Source organism: Eptesicus fuscus, chromosome 25, assembly GCF_027574615.1.
Source record: "Eptesicus fuscus isolate TK198812 chromosome 25, DD_ASM_mEF_20220401, whole genome shotgun sequence".
Lineage (NCBI taxonomy): Eukaryota > Metazoa > Chordata > Mammalia > Chiroptera > Vespertilionidae > Eptesicus > Eptesicus fuscus.
The window spans coordinates 295,001-314,266 of NC_072497.1; the positions used below are offsets into that span (position 1 = coordinate 295,001).

A 19,266-nucleotide genomic window follows, 5' to 3' on the forward strand; every position below is an offset into this window, starting at 1 on the left:
CGCAGTGTCGTCTGCTAACGAAGGTGGCCTTTCCAGGAGAGGAACGTAGGCCGCGTGTGCAGTTAGTTAACGCTCTGGTGGGGATAGTGATCTGGATTACTCGTGTTCTTTTACTCGTTTGCATCTGGAATTAACTTGTTGGCTAATAGAACACCAAAGAAACATGTTCTGTGGGGAGTGAAGCAACCCTTTCCAAGGTCGTTGGAGAGTCCCCGTGCCTGTGTTCATTGCCAGACGGAGGGCGTAGCTGTCGTGATGCAAAGCTGTGAAACTGCTGAAGGAACGTGGCAGTTTTCAGAGTCCGTGGCTTAGCGTTGATGAATGAGATTGAACTCTATAATTCAAATGCAAACTTCAATTTCTCGTGAAAAGAAAGAGAGCCAATTTTGATGTGGTTCTAAAAAGATTTATTGCATTAGGTGAATTCCATAAAATTATGCTGCCTGCCAGTGTGTCTGCTAAGGGTCTTGTCTGTTTTTAAAAGGAAGTGAGTTAACTGTTTTTAATATTAGAATCAATGTCATCTGACATTTCTACTCATGAGGAAAAGTTACCATGTTTTATTATGAAAGGTTTAAGTGAGTTATTTAGTTTAAGTATAGGAATGGACGATATATTTTATTACAAAATAGATAGGTTAAAAAATAGACAGGTGATTTTAAGTATATATTCATCTTTTTCAGTAGAACTTGAAGAGTCTATCGGTTATTCCTGCTTCTAAATTTCCAAGTGAAGGAGCAAAAAGACCCTCACACCCCCCCTCCTCACCCGTACCCCACTTACTTTTTAAAGCTGGTGGGGGGCATGGGTTAAAATTATCCTTACGACTTCCGGTTTTGAGTGTGTTTGTGGGTGAAGGAGGGAGTTAGAGTCCAGCTTTCTTTGGTCCTGGGACACCTGTGGGAGCTCAGGACCTGCAGTTAAAGTGTCCGAAGGAGCTCCTGAGCGGCACATCGCCGTGGTCGCTTCCAAAGAATGAAAAGCGAAAGCAGTGTCAAAACCGTTACGGTCGATGAGAGAAGGACCAAAATGCGTTCACCGGACTCGCTCTGACACGGCTGTTGGTGACCTGGGAGAGGTTGGGTGCAGTGCTGCCGTGGAAGTGAGAGCCAGCTTGCCGCGAGTGAAGGGGAAAAAGGAGGCAGCAGAGCTGGTGCGTGACGGCCTTAGCGTCAAGCAGTGACCCTGACACCCAGCCGCCGGAGGCTGCGCAGGCCGACCTCAGAGGGGCTGGCAGCTCGGCTCGTTCTGCAGCAAAGCGGCGGGCCTGCCTTCCCGGTCAGCCTGGCAGCATCCGTGACGCTCCGGCGGCGAGGCAGCCTGTGTCTCCCAGGCCGTCACTGAGTAAGGGTGAGGCTGGTGTGAGAAGGAAGAAAGAAACGCGGTTCATGTTTTACTTTTTGAAACTCAGTCTAGTCCGTAGTCTAGATACGTTCTCTAAAGCACGCGGGGGCTGTGGTGGTGGTTTGACAGGTCTCTGCGTGGCCGCTGGGAGGTGCACACCCGCGTGAGGGCCCGAGTCTCTGTGCTGGGTACCGGGAGGGGACACAGGGCCCGAGTTCTGTGCTGGGTACCGGGAGGGGACACGGCAGGAGTTCTGTGCTGGGTACCGGGAGGGGACACAGGGCCCGAGTTCTGTGCTGGGTACCGGGAGGGGACACAGGGCCCGAGTTCTGTGCTGGGTACCGGGAGGGGACACGGGGCCCGAGGTTCTGTGCTGGGTACGGGGAGGGGACACAGGGCCCGAGTTCTGTGCTGGGTACCGGGAGGGGACACAGGGCCCGAGTTCTGTGCTGGGTACCGGGAGGGGACACAGGGCCCGAGTTCTGTGCTGGGTACCGGGAGGGGACACAGGGCCGGAGTTCTGTGCTGGGTACCGGGAGGGGACACAGGGCCGGAGTTCTGTGCTGGGTACCGGGAGGGGACACAGGGCCCGAGTTCTGTGCTGGGTACCGGGAGGGGACACAGGGCCGGAGTTCTGTGCTGGGTACCGGGAGGGGACACAGGGCCCGAGTTCTGTGCTGGGTACCGGGAGGGGACACAGGGCCGGAGTTCTGTGCTGGGTACCGGGAGGGGACACAGGGCCCGAGTTCTGTGCTGGGTACCGGGAGGGGACACAGGGCCCGAGTTCTGTGCTGGGTACCGGGAGGGGACACAGGGCCCGAGTTCTGTGCTGGGTACCGGGAGGGGACACAGGGCCCGAGTTCTGTGCTGGGTACCGGGAGGGGACACAGGGCCCGAGTTCTGTGCTGGGTACCGGGAGGGGACACAGGGCCCGAGTTCTGTGCTGGGTATCGGGAGGGGACACAGGGCCCGAGTTCTGTGCTGGGTACCGGGAGGGGACATGGGGCCCGAGTTCTGTGCTGGGTACCGGGAGGAGACACAGGGCCCGAGTTCTGTGCTGGGTACCGGGAGGGGACACAGGGCCCGAGTTCTGTGCTGGGTACCGGGAGGGGACATGGGGCCGGAGTTCTGTGCTGGGTACCGGGAGGGAACACAGGGCCCGAGTTCTGTGCTGGGTACCGGGAGGGGACACAGGGCCGGAGTTCTGTGCTGGGTACCGGGAGGGGACACAGGGCCCGAGTTCTGTGCTGGGTACCGGGAGGGGACACGGGGCCGGAGTTCTGTGCTGGGTACCGGGAGGGGACACGGGGCAGGAGTTCTGTGCTGGGTACCGGGAGGGGACACAGGGCCCGAGTTCTGTGCTGGGTACCGGGAGGGGACACAGGGCCCGAGTTCTGTGCTGGGTACCGGGAGGGGACACGGGGCAGGAGTTCTGTGCTGGGTACCGGGAGGGGACACAGGGCCCGAGTTCTGTGCTGGGTATCGGGAGGGGACACGGGGCAGGAGTTCTGTGCTGGGTACCGGGAGGGGACACAGGGCAGGAGTTCTGTGCTGGGTACCGGGAGGGGACATGGGCCAGGAGTTCTGTGCTGGGTACCGGGAGGGGACACAGGGCCCGAGTTCTGTGCTGGGTACCGGGAGGGGACACGGGGCCCGAGTTCTGTGCTGGGTACCGGGAGGGGACACAGGGCCCGAGTTCTGTGCTGGGTACCGGGAGGGGACACAGGGCCCGAGTTCTGTGCTGGGTACCGGGAGGGGACACGGGGCAGGAGTTCTGTGCTGGGTACCGGGAGGGGACATGGCAGGAGTTCTGTGCTGGGTACCGGGAGGGGACATGGGCCAGGAGTTCTGTGCTGGGTACCGGGAGGGGACATGGGCCAGGAGTTCTGTGCTGGGTACCGGGAGGGGACGCAGGGCCCGAGTTCTGTGCTGGGTACCGGGAGGGGACACGGCAGGAGTTCTGTGCTGGGTACCGGGAGGGGACGCAGGGCCCGAGTTCTGTGCTGGGTACCGGGAGGGGACACGGCAGGAGTTCTGTGCTGGGTACCGGGAGGGGACACAGGGCCCGAGTTCTGTGCTGGGTACCGGGAGGGGACACAGGGCCGGAGTTCTGTGCTGGGTACCGGGAGGGGACACAGGGCCCGAGTTCTGTGCTGGGTACCGGGAGGGGACACGGCAGGAGTTCTGTGCTGGGTACCGGGAGGGGACACGGCAGGAGTTCTGTGCTGGGTACCGGGAGGGGACGCAGGGCCCGAGTTCTGTGCTGGGTACCGGGAGGGGACACGGCAGGAGTTCTGTGCTGGGTACCGGGAGGGGACACGGCAGGAGTTCTGTGCTGGGTACCGGGAGGGGACACAGGGCCCGAGTTCTGTGCTGGGTACCGGGAGGGGACACAGGGCCGGAGTTCTGTGCTGGGTATCGGGAGGGGACACAGGGCCGGGGTTCTGTGCTGGGTACCGGGAGGGGACACAGGGCCCGAGTTCTGTGCTGGGTACCGGGAGGGGACACAGGGCCCGAGTTCTGTGCTGGGTACCGGGAGGGGACATGGGCCAGGAGTTCTGTGCTGGGTACCGGGAGGGGACACGGGCCAGGAGTTCTGTGCTGGGTACCGGGAGGGGACACAGGGCCCGAGTTCTGTGCTGGGTACCGGGAGGGGACACGGGCCAGGAGTTCTGTGCTGGGTACCGGGAGGGGACATGGGCCAGGAGTTCTGTGCTGGGTACCGGGAGGGGACACGGGCCAGGAGTTCTGTGCTGGGTACCGGGAGGGGACACAGGCCAGGAGTTCTGTGCTGGGTACCGGGAGGGGACACAGGCCCTTCCTGACGGCTTCAGTGTCCTTAATGGTGCAGCAGGACGCGAGGCTCCCTGTGAGGAGGGAGCAGCCGGCGGGCGGGGGGGGGGGGTGGGGGGGGGGGGGGGGGTGCAGCTAGATAAACCTCCGAGGAGGATGTGCGCGTGGCGTGGAGAGGAAGAGCCGCAGCATTGCCAGGTGGTTCTGAGGGCCCAGGATGTGTAGCGACACCGGCCACAGTAACAATCTCGGTTCACACGCGGTGCTGTGGTTGTTTTGTTGTTTGTTAATCCTCATGGAGGATATTTTTTCATTGCTTTTTCAGAGAGTGGGAAGGAGGAAGGGAGGAGAGAGAACATTGATGTGAGAGAGACATCGATTGGTTGCCTCCTGCATGCGCTGACCGGGGCCAGGGATCAAACCTGCACCTGGTACGTGCCCTGAACTGGGAATTGAACTCGAGACCCTTTGTCGTGCGGGCCGACGCTCTAACCACTGAGCACACTGGCCAGGGCTAAGTAGCAGTGATTTATTTGAAGAGATAGGGACTCTTTTCTGGGTAGTTACCTTATTAAGTATAGCAATCATTATCTTTAAATATTTAGATTTAGGCTCTTTTTCTCCATAAGAAAGAGGACCCTTGAATGGTGCATAGGGTAAAATAACAGTGACTTTTGCTTAAGAGCCTTTTCAGTACTGGAGCTGTACTTTTTTAATCTGTTGTTGTTGTACTTTTTGAAGTTTTAGTGGTATTCTATACCACTAGTGTATTTAAAGTAGGATTTTAGGGTTACTGAACTTTTGAGCTGGAAAAAGGCCTTAAATGTCTATTTTTTTCTTTTTGACCGTGAGTGTAATTGGTAGTAGTTTGTTCCCTACTTTGATACTAACATGTTCTGCTTAAGGATTTTATTATATGTACATTGAGTTTCTCATTGAACATAGATTAATGGGGAAATTATTTTGAAATAATTCTCAAAATTTTCTAACAGTAGAATACTAATTTTTGCATTTTTGTTTTTATTAGGTATGAATATTAGTAATAGAGTGATGGACACAATAGTCTAGCTTTTGCTCCTGAGTGTTTTATAAATACATTTAAGAACTGAATATTGTGGCCGAAACCAGTTTGGCTCAGTGGATAGAGCGTCGGTCTGCGGACTGAAAGGTCCCAGGTTCGATTCCGGTCAAGGGCATGTACCTTGGTTGCGGGCACATCCCCAGTGGGGGGCGTGCAGAAGGCAGCTGGTCGATGTTTCTCTCTCATCGATGTTTCTAGCTCTCCCTCTCCCTTCCTCTCTGTAAAAAATCAATAAAATATATTTAAAAAAAAAGAACTGAATATTGTGTACAGTTTTCTTTAAAGCACACATGCTTAACAATCAGTAAAAAAAAAAAGTGTTTTATAAGATTCTTTTCCATTTTCTCCCTCTTTTAGGCCGCATTGCTTCGATTTCAGAGTACCCTGGTAATAGCTGAGCATGCAAACGATACCATCGCACCCATTACATTGCACACCATCACGGCAGCCACACGCGTGGGAGGTGAAGTGTCCTGCTTAGTAGCTGGAACCAAATGTGACAAGGTGAGAAATGTTTAAGGTCAATCATAGCAAATATAATCTCCATCCAGAGACAGGGAAAGATGGCCACAGAGAATTATGGTGAGGACTGTCACCCAAACTGGGCTCTAATCCTCGTTAAATGGCCAGTGTCACAGCCATTACTATGTGCGAAAAAAACTAAGTTTGCCCACTAAGCATTTTATCTTTGGAAATGCGGTAGAATGCTTGATTTAGTTCCACTGGCACCATCATGCGCCATCAGGTACCAAGTAGAAAGATAATATTTGAGTCCCCTTAGAGGTTAATAGCCGATTCCTTTTTTGTATTGATGAATATACTTGCTAATTGCTTTTAATTCCTGAAAGTGGTAAATCTGGACAAAGTACCAGGCGCGCTGCTTTAATTGGTGTAAGAACGCAAATGGAAGTAGTACTCTGCTTTCCAAGTGATAGTTGGTATGAAAAGATGTCCTTCGTTTGGCTGTGGGAATAAGACAGTGACAGCTCACCTGGTGTGCAGGGTCTGGCCCACTGGCCGCAGTGCCGGTGAAATTGTGCTTCCGTGACGCTGATGCAGCTGGGGCTTCCGGGTCCCTCCCACACCACTCGGGGGGTGGAGGGTGTGGTTGGGGCTGGGACCTAGAGGACGGCATCTGGAGGAGACATTTCCTTTTCTGTTGACAGAAATTTACTTTCAGTACCGTATTTTCCGGCGTATAAGACGACTGGGCGTATAAGACGACCCCCAACTTTTCCAGTTAAAATACAGAGTTTGGGATATACCCGCCCTATAAGATGACACCCGGCGTATAAGACGACCCCCGACTTTTGAGAAGATTTTCCTGGGTTAAAAAGTCGTCTTATACGCCGGAAAATACGGTAAATGCCGTTGGTTGATGCAGACCATATGGTATAATAGGGTTCAGAATGCTAGTGTTGCTTCTAGTTTCTTCCATGACCCTGTTAAAAGAACGTCTTCAAGCGGCCTGGGGTTAAATATGGATTTCTTTTCCTAAAGCCTGCTAACAACTACTGAACCTTACGTAGGTGAGACCAGCCACTGGTCCAATGTGTGGAGACAGGACTGTGCTACCTGTTTTGGTTGCCTGGATTTCAGATATATAAGTCCAGGGTTTGATTGTTCATTTGCTGTGACTTTAAATAATTATTCTAATATCATGTTAAAATATTTGAAATGAGATTTTATTTACACTATTTTGAGAAAAATCGGAGCAGACATCATCTTCTGTTCAGTTACAATTGTATTATCCTGTCACGTTCTGTTCTTAAAGAAAACCAGTCCGTCCTGAATAAGGAGACTGTTAGTAGCCGAGGCAGATTTCAGTTCTGAACTGGTTTATGTGGCCACTCAGCAGCAGCAGCAGCAGGTGATTTCTCTGTGTAGCACCGGAAGCTTTTGCTGGTAATAAAGAGGTAGTTTGCCAGAACAGGGTAGCCTGCCCCTGCCAGTGATACGTGATTCAGCAGAGGTTCTTGCGCACAGCACCCTCTCCAGCCTCACCATCCTTTGAGGGGGGCAGGAGGCACGGCCTTTATGCCTCCTCATCAGTGAGTCAGCATGGAGGTCAACCAGAAGACAAGACGGTCAGAGGATTGCCGTGTGTCCGCTAAAGCGGAAGCCAGCCATGCGGTAATTTCAGAGACTGAGAGGGGGCCTTCTAGCTGCCTCTGTATACAGGAAACCCGAGTGGTCCAAAGGCAGACCCCCAGCCTGATCCAAACAAGAAAAGGGAGGAGTTAAAGCCTGTATATCCATTACAGATCAATAATGTGAACGGGCAGGAACTCAGTGGTTGCCCGTGAATGGACTGATTGAAGATTTCGGTCTTGCCAGATTCACTAATTTTAATATCAGCAGAAGTTATTATTGCCAAGTAAAGGGCTGTGGCTGTGACCACTGTGGCTGGGTCCTGTCCTGTACCCCTAGGAACCCCGAGTCTGCAGTGCGCTGGCTGTGTTGTTGTTGTGAGAGACAAAGAGAACCTAGTCATGGCCCATCTCCCCTCTTTCTAAAATGAACTTGCACTTGCACGGAACAAAAGGTAAAGAGCACAGGGTACAACTACATTTGAAGAGAGCGTTGTGGATTTGGGTTTATCAATTAGTACTTTCATTTTTAAGGCAGGAATTTTTGTTTTAGGTCAATTTGTGAGATCAGTTGACATAGATTTTCTTTGTTAAAGGGTATATATTTCTCTGATAAGAATTCTTACAACTGCCCTTTAAGGACTTAGGCTCTGTTGATGTTTGTAGTGGTGGCCGTTTGCATCTTTCTGTTAGATGGATAATTAACAACTTTTAATCACAGGTGGCACAAGATCTCTGCAAAGTAGCAGGTGTAGCAAAAGTCCTGGTGGCTCAGCATGATGCATACAAGGGCCTTCTTCCAGGTAGGTTTCCAGTGGGAAGAATGGAACGCCTCTCTGCTGAAGACATGCTGTGGAAATGTTACGGAATCTATTGATCAGATGTGTTTGATTCTCAGAGGAACTGACACCGTTGGTTTTGGCAACTCAGAAGCAGTTCAGTTACACCCACATCTGTGCGGGAGCGTCTGCCTTCGGGAAGGTGAGAGGGCAGGGGTGGGCTTCGATGTCACTCAGAAGGGTTAGATTTCGTTGTGCGGAAACTGCATCAGACTTCGTTTCCGTAGCTCATCTTGGCTTTCTGAATTAATGTGGTAGTCTTGCTAAAATTTATTTTATTTTAAGATTTTGTTACAATTTCTGTGAAAACATGGTCTCCACGTTCTCAAATTTTGTCAGAGACAACTCTGCTCTCTTAAGATTTTGTCATAATTTATTAGAATGCCACTTCCAGATTTTCAAGTTTTGTCATGGAGGCTACGTAAAAAATTGTTTTTAAAAACCATGTTGAACTATCTCTGTGTCTGTGAATGTCATTTGTATTTGTAACCCATCTTAGGAGTTGGTTTGCTTGGGTAACTGACGGATATTTAGAAAGGCCAGATTCTCCCTCATGGGGGATTTGGGAAGAGCTGTGTGGGGCCGAAGACATCCTCCGTGTAAACAGCTGGGATCTGTTATGTGCCCTGTGCTGTGCGGGAGGAAAGAATGTGCGGCCAGCGGGGCAGCGTGTGCAGGGATTGTTGTTAATAAAGGAAGGGGGGCGGGCTCCAGAGGAGTCTTGTCAGTGAGTCTTTCCTTCTCTCTGGGATCATGGGTGTTATCCCGGGTTTCTTTTCTTTTATCCCCTTTGAAATCTTCTTTTTCAGTATATGTATATATACAGTAAGTAAACATAAACAAGTCTATTCTTAGTTTGAGAATTTTACTATTCTTCTAAATACTTTCCTGTTTTTTCTCATCTAAATTCAGTAATGCATAACTGTCACACTTTGAAAGTGATGTTTATTAAAGCAGATATCATCTCATAATTCAACTCGTTGAGTTAAGGTGGTTTATTAACATGTAAAACTCATAAATTCTTAATGTAGTTAGAGTCATGATAGACTCTTATTTAATACAAAGACTATACAAAAAGTTGTGCTTGAAGTTGTGTCTAAAGGCGTATGTGAAATATAAAATATTTGAATTAAAATTTCTATAGAATATGCATTTAGAGAACATTATCACTGGCAGTTTGTAGCCATTCATCGGCACGTATGTGTATAACTTACTGCTTATTTTGCTTTTAGAACCTTTTGCCCAGAATAGCAGCCAAACTTGATGTTGCCCCAATTTCTGACATCATTGCAATCAAGTCACCTGACACATTTGTGAGAACTATTTATGCAGGTGAGGACCGAAGGATTTAAATTAATTTAAAATGTTAAATGTTTGTAAATTTTACAGGCAGGAATTAATCTCGAAGTCAGGATTTTTTTTAAAAAACCATACACGTGCTTTGAATGGACCATCTTAAAGGTTCCTGAGAAGCATCTTCGCGTTGTAGCCAGACCAGGACAGGACACTCTCTCTGACAGATCAGAGCACAGGCCTTCCCTTCCTGGTCCTTCAGCTTACAGAGGGGGGTTTCTCCAGGGTCAGTGAGAATTCAATACAGGTGTAAGTGACACCTGGAAAAGCAACACTTTCTTTTTTGTTCTTTTTTTAAAAAATAGCATTTTCAGTCTTCTTTGCTGCTTCCCTCCCATTTCCATCTGTGCTAAGAAATTCATTTCAGTGTCTCTCTGGTTGATTGACCTTTGGCTAAGCACACTGTGCTGTTCTTTCTGATTGGCGTTGTGTTTCAGGATAAATGGTCACTCTCAAATCACATCTTTAATCTTTAGTAGTGTTTGAGGGGGAATATCTAGTCATAGTTTAGGTCATTCTTAATGTGATTGCTAATTCGTAAGAAAAGTCCCAAAACCTTTTAAAATCTCTGTCACGCTTCTTACTCTTATTTTCAAAAATATTTTCACTGGTTTTTAGAGAGAGAGGAATGGAGAGGAAGAGAGAAAAACATCAATGCGAGAGGGCAGCACTGATCGGCTGCCTCCTGCATGCCCACGATGGGGATGGAGCCCACAACCCCAGGCATGTGCCCCGACCGGGAACTGAACCAGCAACCCTTCGGCGCATGGGAAGATGGCCACCAGCTGAGCCACACTGGCCAGGCCGCTCTTCCTTTCTTATGCCCTGTCATCTGCTCACTGCTCTCCCCCCTGAGCGTGCAGAGCCCTTTATTCCCGCGGTTGCAGCTCACCCTGTGGAGTTACTGATGGTGTTGTTTCTGGAGGAGGAGGCTTTTCTTTACATTCCTTGTAGGAAGGTGTGCTGGATCCGCGTGGTTTCCTGTTTCAGTTACTTGCTTCTAGGCAGGTCAGCAACGTGTCCTGTTTTTAAATATATCCAAGGTTAAACGCATACGTTCTGATAGGTTTCTTCAGTGTTATGCCTTTCCCCCTGCACCTAGTAGAGGTAGGAGACACGGGGCCCACAGTTCTTTCTGCCCTGTGTTTGTGAAGTCAATTCGGAACCAAAGAAATACTTCTTTGTTATCTTTCCTGGTTGTTGTTGTTGTTGTTATGTTTTGTGTGTTTTTTAACAAAAACCTGTATTTCAGGAAATGCTTTATGTACAGTGAAGTGTGATGAAAAGGTGAAGGTGTTTTCTGTCCGAGGGACAGCTTTTGAAGCTGCAGCAACGAGTGGAGGCAGCGCCAGTTCTGAAAAGGGTGAGCTTGTGTTTGTTTGTGTTTCTTTTCCTCTTCACAGATGAGCGTAAGAGGTGGGCTCTGGTTAGACTTCTAATGCAGAGAACTTGCAATGATATCCCCAGTGTTACACAAAAGTAAGAAATCTTCGTGACATCTTTTTCATATCATATTTGGTACAGGATAGCTGCTTTGGTAGATCAAAGCGGTGGGAGAGAGAGGGTCCATTAAGATGAGTGTGCTAGTGGGTGTTAAGATTTTTGTCTCCTCTCACTGTTCCTGCTGTGATATTGGGAGGTTCTGCATAGCGGAAGAATGTAATAGTAAATGTGTAGCCAGTGCAACACTTTATTAACAGACACTGGATCTAATTTGAACTGCATAGACCGGGTTATTTCAGTTTTAGAGGTAAACTCAGAATTAACTGACTTCTCAGAAGGCATACAGCTAATGAGGTAAAGGCTAGAACCTAGTCCCTTTAGTCTTCCAAACAATCAGAGAGTAAGTGGGAGCCCAAAAAATGTACAGTAACCAACCAACTTAAATTTCACGGAATTCTTTGTGTGTTTCTCTTAAAAATTGTTGTTGTACAACTTGAATTCATAGTCATTGTCGTTACATATGTCATTGTATGTAGCATCAAGTACTTCCCCGGTGGGGATATCAGAATGGCTCGACCAGAAATTAACCAAAAGCGATCGGCCAGAGCTAACTGGCGCCAAAGTGGTGGTGTCTGGTGGTAAGTGAGATTTGTAATGCATTGATCTTAAAAGATGATGTCAGGTTAAAATACTTGATTTTATTGATGTTTGTTTTAGAGGAGCACAGATTTTTTTTTTTCAAATGTGAGAAGTAGGTAAGTTGTGAGTATTATTTCCATTTTACCGATTAGGAAAATGAAATCATGAGCTTCATACCCCATTTGGGCTTTCTGTTGCAAATCTGTGTCCCTGGCACGAGGGGGAGCGTAGTACAGAGCTTATCAACGTAACTTGACAACTTAGTGTCTTTGTTTTATTGACTGACTTCCAAGTTATTCTGAAGAGTATGGTTGGCTTGTGAGTCATAGAAAGAATTGGGGGGAATCTCGGGGCCGTGTGGTATGATTCTCACGCTTCACACTACTTTGTTTCAACTTGCTGTGTTTTACTCGGTCCTTCTCTATGAATGACTCTGAAAGTTTCTTCACGTTCAATATCGAAGCTGTTAATGTTGCACAAGCTTGCTTCTTTTTGTATATCATGCTCCTGTTTGTAGAAAAACACACACCCATTTTATATAGTCTGCTACGATTTTAAAATCTTTCCAAAGTAAACATCAAACAAAATAAGTAAGCTTCCGGACAGCCTTGCACTGGCAAGAGGCATTGAGAGGAAATAATTTAACATTTTGAAAAGATGTATCTGACTCATTTCATCCCTTATTTATTCAAGAAGTGATGATTGGGTATCTGTTCTGTGCCAGGCCCATGCACAGTGCTGGAGGGAGGGAAAGCAGGGTTCTTGCTGGCACGGTGCTGGAAGGCTAGTGCAGTGACTTCTCTTCAGATAACTCAGTCATTCAGTGGAGCTTTGCTGAATACTGTGCATACAGCAGTGGCCGAGATAGGCATGGATCCTGCAGCTGAAGAGTTTTTGTTCTAGCAGGAAGACTGATTGAAAGGTCGGTTATTCCATTAGTTAACTGGTTAGTCCATTACAGCGGTGTGATGCTTGACAGAAGTAGAGGAGCATCCGGGGAAGACGGGCCGGGCTTCTCGGAGGAGGGGCGTGCTTAAGGTGACCGTTAGGAAATGCCAAGATCACTCAGGTATACGACGTTGCAAAATTGTTGTGGAATGGAGTTTATATTTGCCTATTTTTTTTTTTCTTTTTTAATGAGGTCGGGGTTTGAAGAGTGGAGAGAACTTTAAGTTGTTATATGATTTGGCAGATCAACTCCATGCTGCAGGTAAAGTGGTTTCCCTTTTCATTGGAAATCTTTTCATTATTTCATTTATCTATGTCACTCAAGGCTGAAGATTATTTTACTTTTTCCAGTTTTTAAGTTTCTCTCTGAAACAGTTTCTCTTAGTCTCCAAGTTAATGGCATAGCATTCAGTGAGGAGTGGGCGTCTCCACTCTTTTTTATTATTTATGCAACACTTAATTTGCCAAATCTTAGTAGTTTCTTCCATTTTTAAGAGAATTTAAATATTAGCTTCAGTGCCTACTTCAGATTCAGGAATGCCCTTGTTTTTCTCTTTATTGGTGGTCTAAATAAATCTCTCATACCAATTGAAATGAACATTTAATGTTATTTTAAAATTGTATTTAATCATTTATAGGCAAGATAGAACATATGAGGAGAGAAAGACAGGGAATAGGATTGTGGGTCTCAGCGAGGTCAGAGGATTGTTGGAGTTGGTACTGAAGGAAGTCAGTCAGGAAGAGGGGGGTCACAGAGAGACGGTGGAGATGGAAGCTGTCAAGAGATGTTGGTAATGGAAAGGTGGGGTGTATGGCCATGGTGTGGCAGAGGTAGCGTGGGGGACAAGGTAACTGGAGGCGAGTCGTTTAAGGAACTAAGAATCCAGGGTGTTGAAATCTCCAAGAGTGAAGACTAGTATTTGAGAAAGTGACAATGACCCAGAAGCTAAAAATCATTGAGAAATAAAGGGGCTTGATAAAGTAAGGAGTTGATGACATAAGACCTTAATAAAATAAATTTCTAACTGTATTGTATCAGTGTTGGGGGTTTTCTGTTTTGTTTTTTATAATTATCAGTGATATCCCAACTAGCTGAATAATCAGGCTTAAAAAATGACCATTTCCCCTCCCCCCTTAGTTGGTGCTTCTCGTGCTGCTGTTGATGCTGGCTTTGTTCCCAATGACATGCAAGTTGGACAGACAGGAAAAATAGTAGCACCAGTAAGTATTGCAATAAAATATGCTGTGCAGAGGTATATGGGGATAAGACCTGTGTGCATTTGTTGAACACTCACCTCAGTGATTTGTGTCCTGTTCCGTGTGCTTAAACAGTTAGCCGTTACCATGGTGAATGTGTTCTTCACAGGCTCTGTGGATTTCCGGGACTCAGTATGTGCTTGGCTGTCCTTAAATCCACCATTGTTTTTCAGATTTTTTGAAGAATTCATATTATAACATGAAATACAAAATTGGTAAAAGCACTTTGCGTGTCATTGTTAAAAAACTTTATAAGTTCACGTTGACATTTATTTGCTATAAAGCCTATTTATTATAAAATCAATCAACAAAAATAATGAGTCTGTAGTAATGATCACTTATGAATAAGTGATACCAGGAAGTTCCTCAGTTAAACCTGTCCAAAGCTAACAAAAGAAATGCTTTGGTTTCACAGTTGAGTCAATAAAATACGTAATGATCATCACATTTCTTAGATCAGTGGTCGGCAAACTCATTAGTCAACAGAGCCGCAGTTTGCCGACCACTGTCTTAGATGATACAGGTTTTCAGTGAGTAAGATTCTCAGCCACTTTAAATATTTATCGTGTGGAGGGAATGAGTGGTCTTAATGTATTTAAAAACGAGATACTGCTATCTCTTGCTTTTTGAAAGTTTGGCTCAAGCCACTTTGCTTTCACGAAAGTCCTACATTACTATTCTCTTTCGCTTAACAAAGAAATCTGAAGAGGATTTATGACTTTTGTGGACAAAAAAGTGAAAAGCGAGAATCGTACTCAGTGTTTGTTGTGCAGCTACGGAGGAAGTGGCGGCCTGGCGGCGAGCGTGGCGCTGCGTTTCCGGTCACGTGGCGTTCCTTTCGGCTCCATGTGTCACTTGGTCTGGTTTGGTAGGCTGTGGGGGTCTGGGAACGCGCACAAAGCTATCCATATGCATTTATGACAGTTGCTTAGTTTTATGCCGTTTGGCTTAACGGAAGGTTTCCTTGGAACACTACTTTCAGAGAGTGGAAAAACCTGTATTGTCACAGCCATTAGAAATCTCTCTCATCTCAGTGCCCTGTCCCTCACATGTTCATTCGAAATTTCACAATAGGCAACATGGTAAGTATTTTCTTGGAAATTAGTTCTGAAGTGCCTGCTCAGTCTTTTGCCCATTTTAAAATTGGATGCTTTGTCTTATTATCTCTTCGTAGGAGTTACGTATATAACCCACGTACAAATTCTTTGTTACATACTGTGAATGTTACGCATATAACCCATGTACAAATTCTTCGTTACATACGTGCACTGTGAATATTTTTACTCATTTTCTATTTTACTAAATTTTGAATCTCTTCCCCAGTCAGTAGGTGGTCTTTGTGCTTGGTTTCCTTTGCTGTGAAGACACTTTTAGTTGGATGTACGCCCATATGCTTATCTGTTTGTTTGTTCTCCTTGCCGGAGGAGATACATATCAGAAAAAATATTGCTGAGAGAAATGTCAGAGATATTATTGCCTATGATTTCTTTCAGGATTTTTATGGTTGCAAGTTTTATATTTAAGTCTTTAATCCATTTTAGTTTATTCTTGTATATGATGTAAGAAGGTGGTCTGGTTTCATTTTTTGGCATGCATTTGTTCAGTTTTCCCAATACCATTTATAAATAGACTGTCTTTATACCCCAGCATGCTCTTCCCTCCTTTGTCATCTGTTAATTGACCACATAGGTGTGGGTTTATTTCTGGGCTCTGTATTCTGTTCCATTGTTCTGTGTGTCTGTTTTTATGCCAATACCATGTCGTTTTGATTACTGTGGCCTTGTAGTATAGTTGGATATCAGGTAGTGTGACCTCCCACTTTGTTTTTCTTTGTCAGGTTTTCTGAGGCTATTCGGGGTCTTTTGTGGTTTTAGGAAAATTTTTGGATTGTGTGTTTTAGTTCAAGGAAAACACCATTGGTGAAAGGAGTATTTTAATAGCCTTTTCAGAAAATGGTGGATATTGTTCTTGAACGTCACATCAGAACTTGACAAGCAGTCATTTCGGAAAGGTTATTTCAGGTGTGGATTCTGAAGCCATAGCAATGAACTTTTCATTCTCTTCCATTAAATCCATTGGTCTGTATTGCACTTTGAATGGATCTTTTGCCATCTTGCAACATTATGCGTTGTCTATTTAGAAAATAATGGTTTGCTGAGTTTGCACATCTTCCAGATGTCGACCATATTTTATCAATATCAAAAATATCACATTTACTAATATCACTTGTCTTATTCAAAGATGCTTTAAAGCTCATATTCATGGATACAAGTTTTTTAGAATTCTAATTACCACCTAAAAGCTCAAACTTTGTCCTTGGCAATAAAAACTTTCAATTATTTTCTCAGAATTGACTTTTTGCTTTCTGGTGTGAAAAGCTAAAATAAATAATTTTTGGCTTTTAAACTCACCATGTCTGTGTGAAAAATAAAACATTCAGCTCAGCTGGCAGGGCTCAATGTTTGAACCAGGACGTCACAGTTCGATTCCCAGTCAGGGCACACGCCCGGGTTGCGGGCTCCATCCCCAGTGAGGGGCGTGCAGAAGGCAGCCAGTCAATGATTCTTTTTCATCATTGATGTTTTTATTTCTCTCCCTCTCCCTTCCTCTCTGAAATCAATAAAAACATTAAAAAGTTTAAAAAATAATAGGCTTAAAATTTAAAATATATAAAGTTTTCGAAAATTCAGTGTTATTGCCATCCAAGACAACAGATGTTGTGTCTGCTTGTGTGTGCAAGGAAACCTTTGGGATTTCAGATGTCAGTTTATTGGATGATAATGGGGTTAAAGACCTGAGAGCAGTTACAACTGTAAGAGCACCATTACTGTACTGAGAACGAACTGCGTTAATCTCTCTAAACATCCACCTTTATCCTAAAAGACCTGTTACCTTGAAAGTTTTCAGGAAACACAAAAATACGGGTACATCTAGTAGTTACCAGAGTGATTTCCTCGTAAGTCACGTAGTCTCTGGAAGACCCCACGGTGCAGTGGTGACAGGATGAGAGAGAAGGGCAGGGACCACTTGGATGTCACTGTCAAAGTCTTGACCTGGGAGGGGTCAAGGGGTCTTGGGGCTCCCAGGGGTGCAGACCCTATTTGAGAATCGCTGTCCTAGTACTTCTGGATTGTAGACATTGAATAGCAGGGAGATTGTGGATTCTGTTACATTCCTATTGAGAATATTACGTTTTGATTTTAGCAGGCAGGTAACTTGGCAGAAATAAAACTCCAGACTCTGCCTTCTCTTGTAGTCCTTGCCGGATGGCTTAGGGGCACCTCCCACGTGTCTGATGCAGGCACCACCCAGAGTTCTGAGCAGTTTGTGGTTCCGTCTAGGATTTCCTCCCTACTTTCCAGCCACAGGTCCTGTCTCTGTGTGTTTCCTCAACTAATGCGACTGCAGGTTTCTATCCCACGGGGCTGCTTTCCGGTTGGGAACAAGCAGAGGTGTGTGGTGAGCGCACCTCATGCCTTCCTCCCTGCAAAAGGCTGGCCTCCCGTGCTGCCTGTGCCAGCCGGTCTCCGGGGACTTAACAGGTGCTGTCTGTTCGCCAGGTTTCCCGGTGTCTCCGCAGGGGGGTTCCTCTGATGGGAGGGACTCCCCCGGGGCTGGCGGCAGGAGTCCTGAGGCCCAGCATTGATGATTGCTCCACAGCGTTCTGACCAGTGCAGGTTTGGATTATGACCTCCTAAAGAACATTCTAATTAATGCTGCTCAGTACTGCATCAGGGTCTTGGCAGCCACACCCACCGCTGGCATGTTCACACTGTGGACATCGGAGGCTCTGTCTCCGCTCCCCCACCCGTTCTCGCCTGCTGTGGAGCCGTCTCCCTTGTCTGCTGATAATGCAGTGGTTCTCTGTGTCTAAAACGGAACACAGTACTTTCATCTGTCTTCATTAAATTTTGATCTGTGTTCTCTACTAGAAACCTCTGTAATAGTTCTGAGAGCATCACTGCAAATAGTAAGAAGTTCCCTGTTTTTTCAAGTAAGGGGAAACATTTCATTATACTCACAAAATAATTTCCCTTTTATTGTCAAAATTTTGAGAAAACATAATATCCAAAAGATTCTATGAATTTAGTTACACTTTTTGTTAATCCTCACCTGATGATGTTTTTCCTATTGATTTTTAGAGAGAGTAGAAGGGAGGGAGGGGGGGAAAAAAGAGAGAAAGAGAGAGAGAAACATCAATGTGAGGCCGGGGATCAAACCTGCGACCCAGGCATGTGCCCTTGCCTGGGAATCACACCAGTGACCTTTTGATGCACGGGCTGCCTCTTTAGCCACTGAGCCACACTGGCCAGGGCTAGTTACACTTTCAAATACATTTCTATGTTATTCACAGCAGTTTAACATGCATACAGAAGATCATTGAACATGTATATATGGAACATTTCCTGGTATGTGTATGGATTCATGCTCCCTTTAAGAATTCCAACCCAGCGATATGGAACCACCAGTCTATAGCTTATGTTGCACAAAGACTTCGTTCCTCTCTATTTGTTAATTAACTTTTTATTTGGAAATAATTTCAAACTTACAAAACGTTGAAAAGTAGTAAGAGCACTGTGTGTGGTTTTGATTTGTATTTCTCTGAAGATGTAGTGATGTGGAGACCTTTTCATGTGCCTCTTGGCCATCTGTATGTCTTCCCATTTTTAAATTGGGTTATTATTACTATTGTTACTATTTTGCTATTCAGTTGTATGAGTTCTCTTTTTAAAATATATTTTATTGATGTTTTTTTACAGAGAGGAAGGGAGAGAGAGAGAGAGTCAGAAACATAGATGAGAGAGAAACATCGATCAGCTGCCTCCTGAACACTCCCAACTGGGGATGTGCCCGCAACTAAGGTACCTACCTGCCCTTGACCGGAATCGAACCTGGGACCCTTCAGTCCGCAGGCCGACGCTCTATCCACTGAGCCAAACCAGTTAGGGCTTTTTTTAAATACATTTTTATTGATTTCAGAGTAGAAACATCAATGATGAGAATCATTGATTGGCTGCCTCCTACACGCCCCCTACTGGGGATCGAGCCCACAACCTGGGCATGTGCCCTTGACCCTTCAGTCCGCAGGCCGACGCTCTACCCACTGAGCCAAACTGGCTAGAGCTGTATGCATTCTTTATGTATTTTGGATGTTATCCCCTTATTGGTTGTGTGATTGGCAGATATTTTTCTCCCATCCAGTAGGTTCCCCTTTCATTTTGTTGTTTCCTTTGCTGTGCAAGGGCGTGGACCCCTGGACCAGACTGCCAGCTGGCTGTCGGAGGAGAGGGGAGGTGGGTGGAGGACAGTGACGAGATTAACCAAAGAACATACATGCATAACCCACAGACACAGACAGCGGTGGTGATGGCCAGGGGAAGCGGGGGAGGGGCTGGGTGAAGGTGGGCCAGGGGGCAGCACATCTGTGATAGTATTAACAACAAAAATAAAGTTTAAAAAAGTTACATTTCTCCCATCC

The 19,266-nt window shown here is 46.4% G+C and overlaps 1 protein-coding gene across 1 annotated transcript in view; it reads left to right on the top strand.

Annotated features, from left to right (window-relative positions):
- Window positions 1-19,266, top strand: part of ETFA (electron transfer flavoprotein subunit alpha) — a 45,956-nt gene that overhangs the window by 4,868 nt on the left and 21,822 nt on the right. Inside the window, exons 2-9 of the mRNA XM_054713400.1 lie at window positions 5,576-5,722; window positions 8,030-8,111; window positions 8,207-8,289; window positions 9,380-9,479; window positions 10,753-10,863; window positions 11,480-11,581; window positions 12,724-12,792; window positions 13,669-13,751. Of these exons, the coding sequence (XP_054569375.1) occupies window positions 5,576-5,722; window positions 8,030-8,111; window positions 8,207-8,289; window positions 9,380-9,479; window positions 10,753-10,863; window positions 11,480-11,581; window positions 12,724-12,792; window positions 13,669-13,751 (777 nt within the window). The remainder of the gene's footprint in view (window positions 1-5,575; window positions 5,723-8,029; window positions 8,112-8,206; window positions 8,290-9,379; window positions 9,480-10,752; window positions 10,864-11,479; window positions 11,582-12,723; window positions 12,793-13,668; window positions 13,752-19,266) is intronic.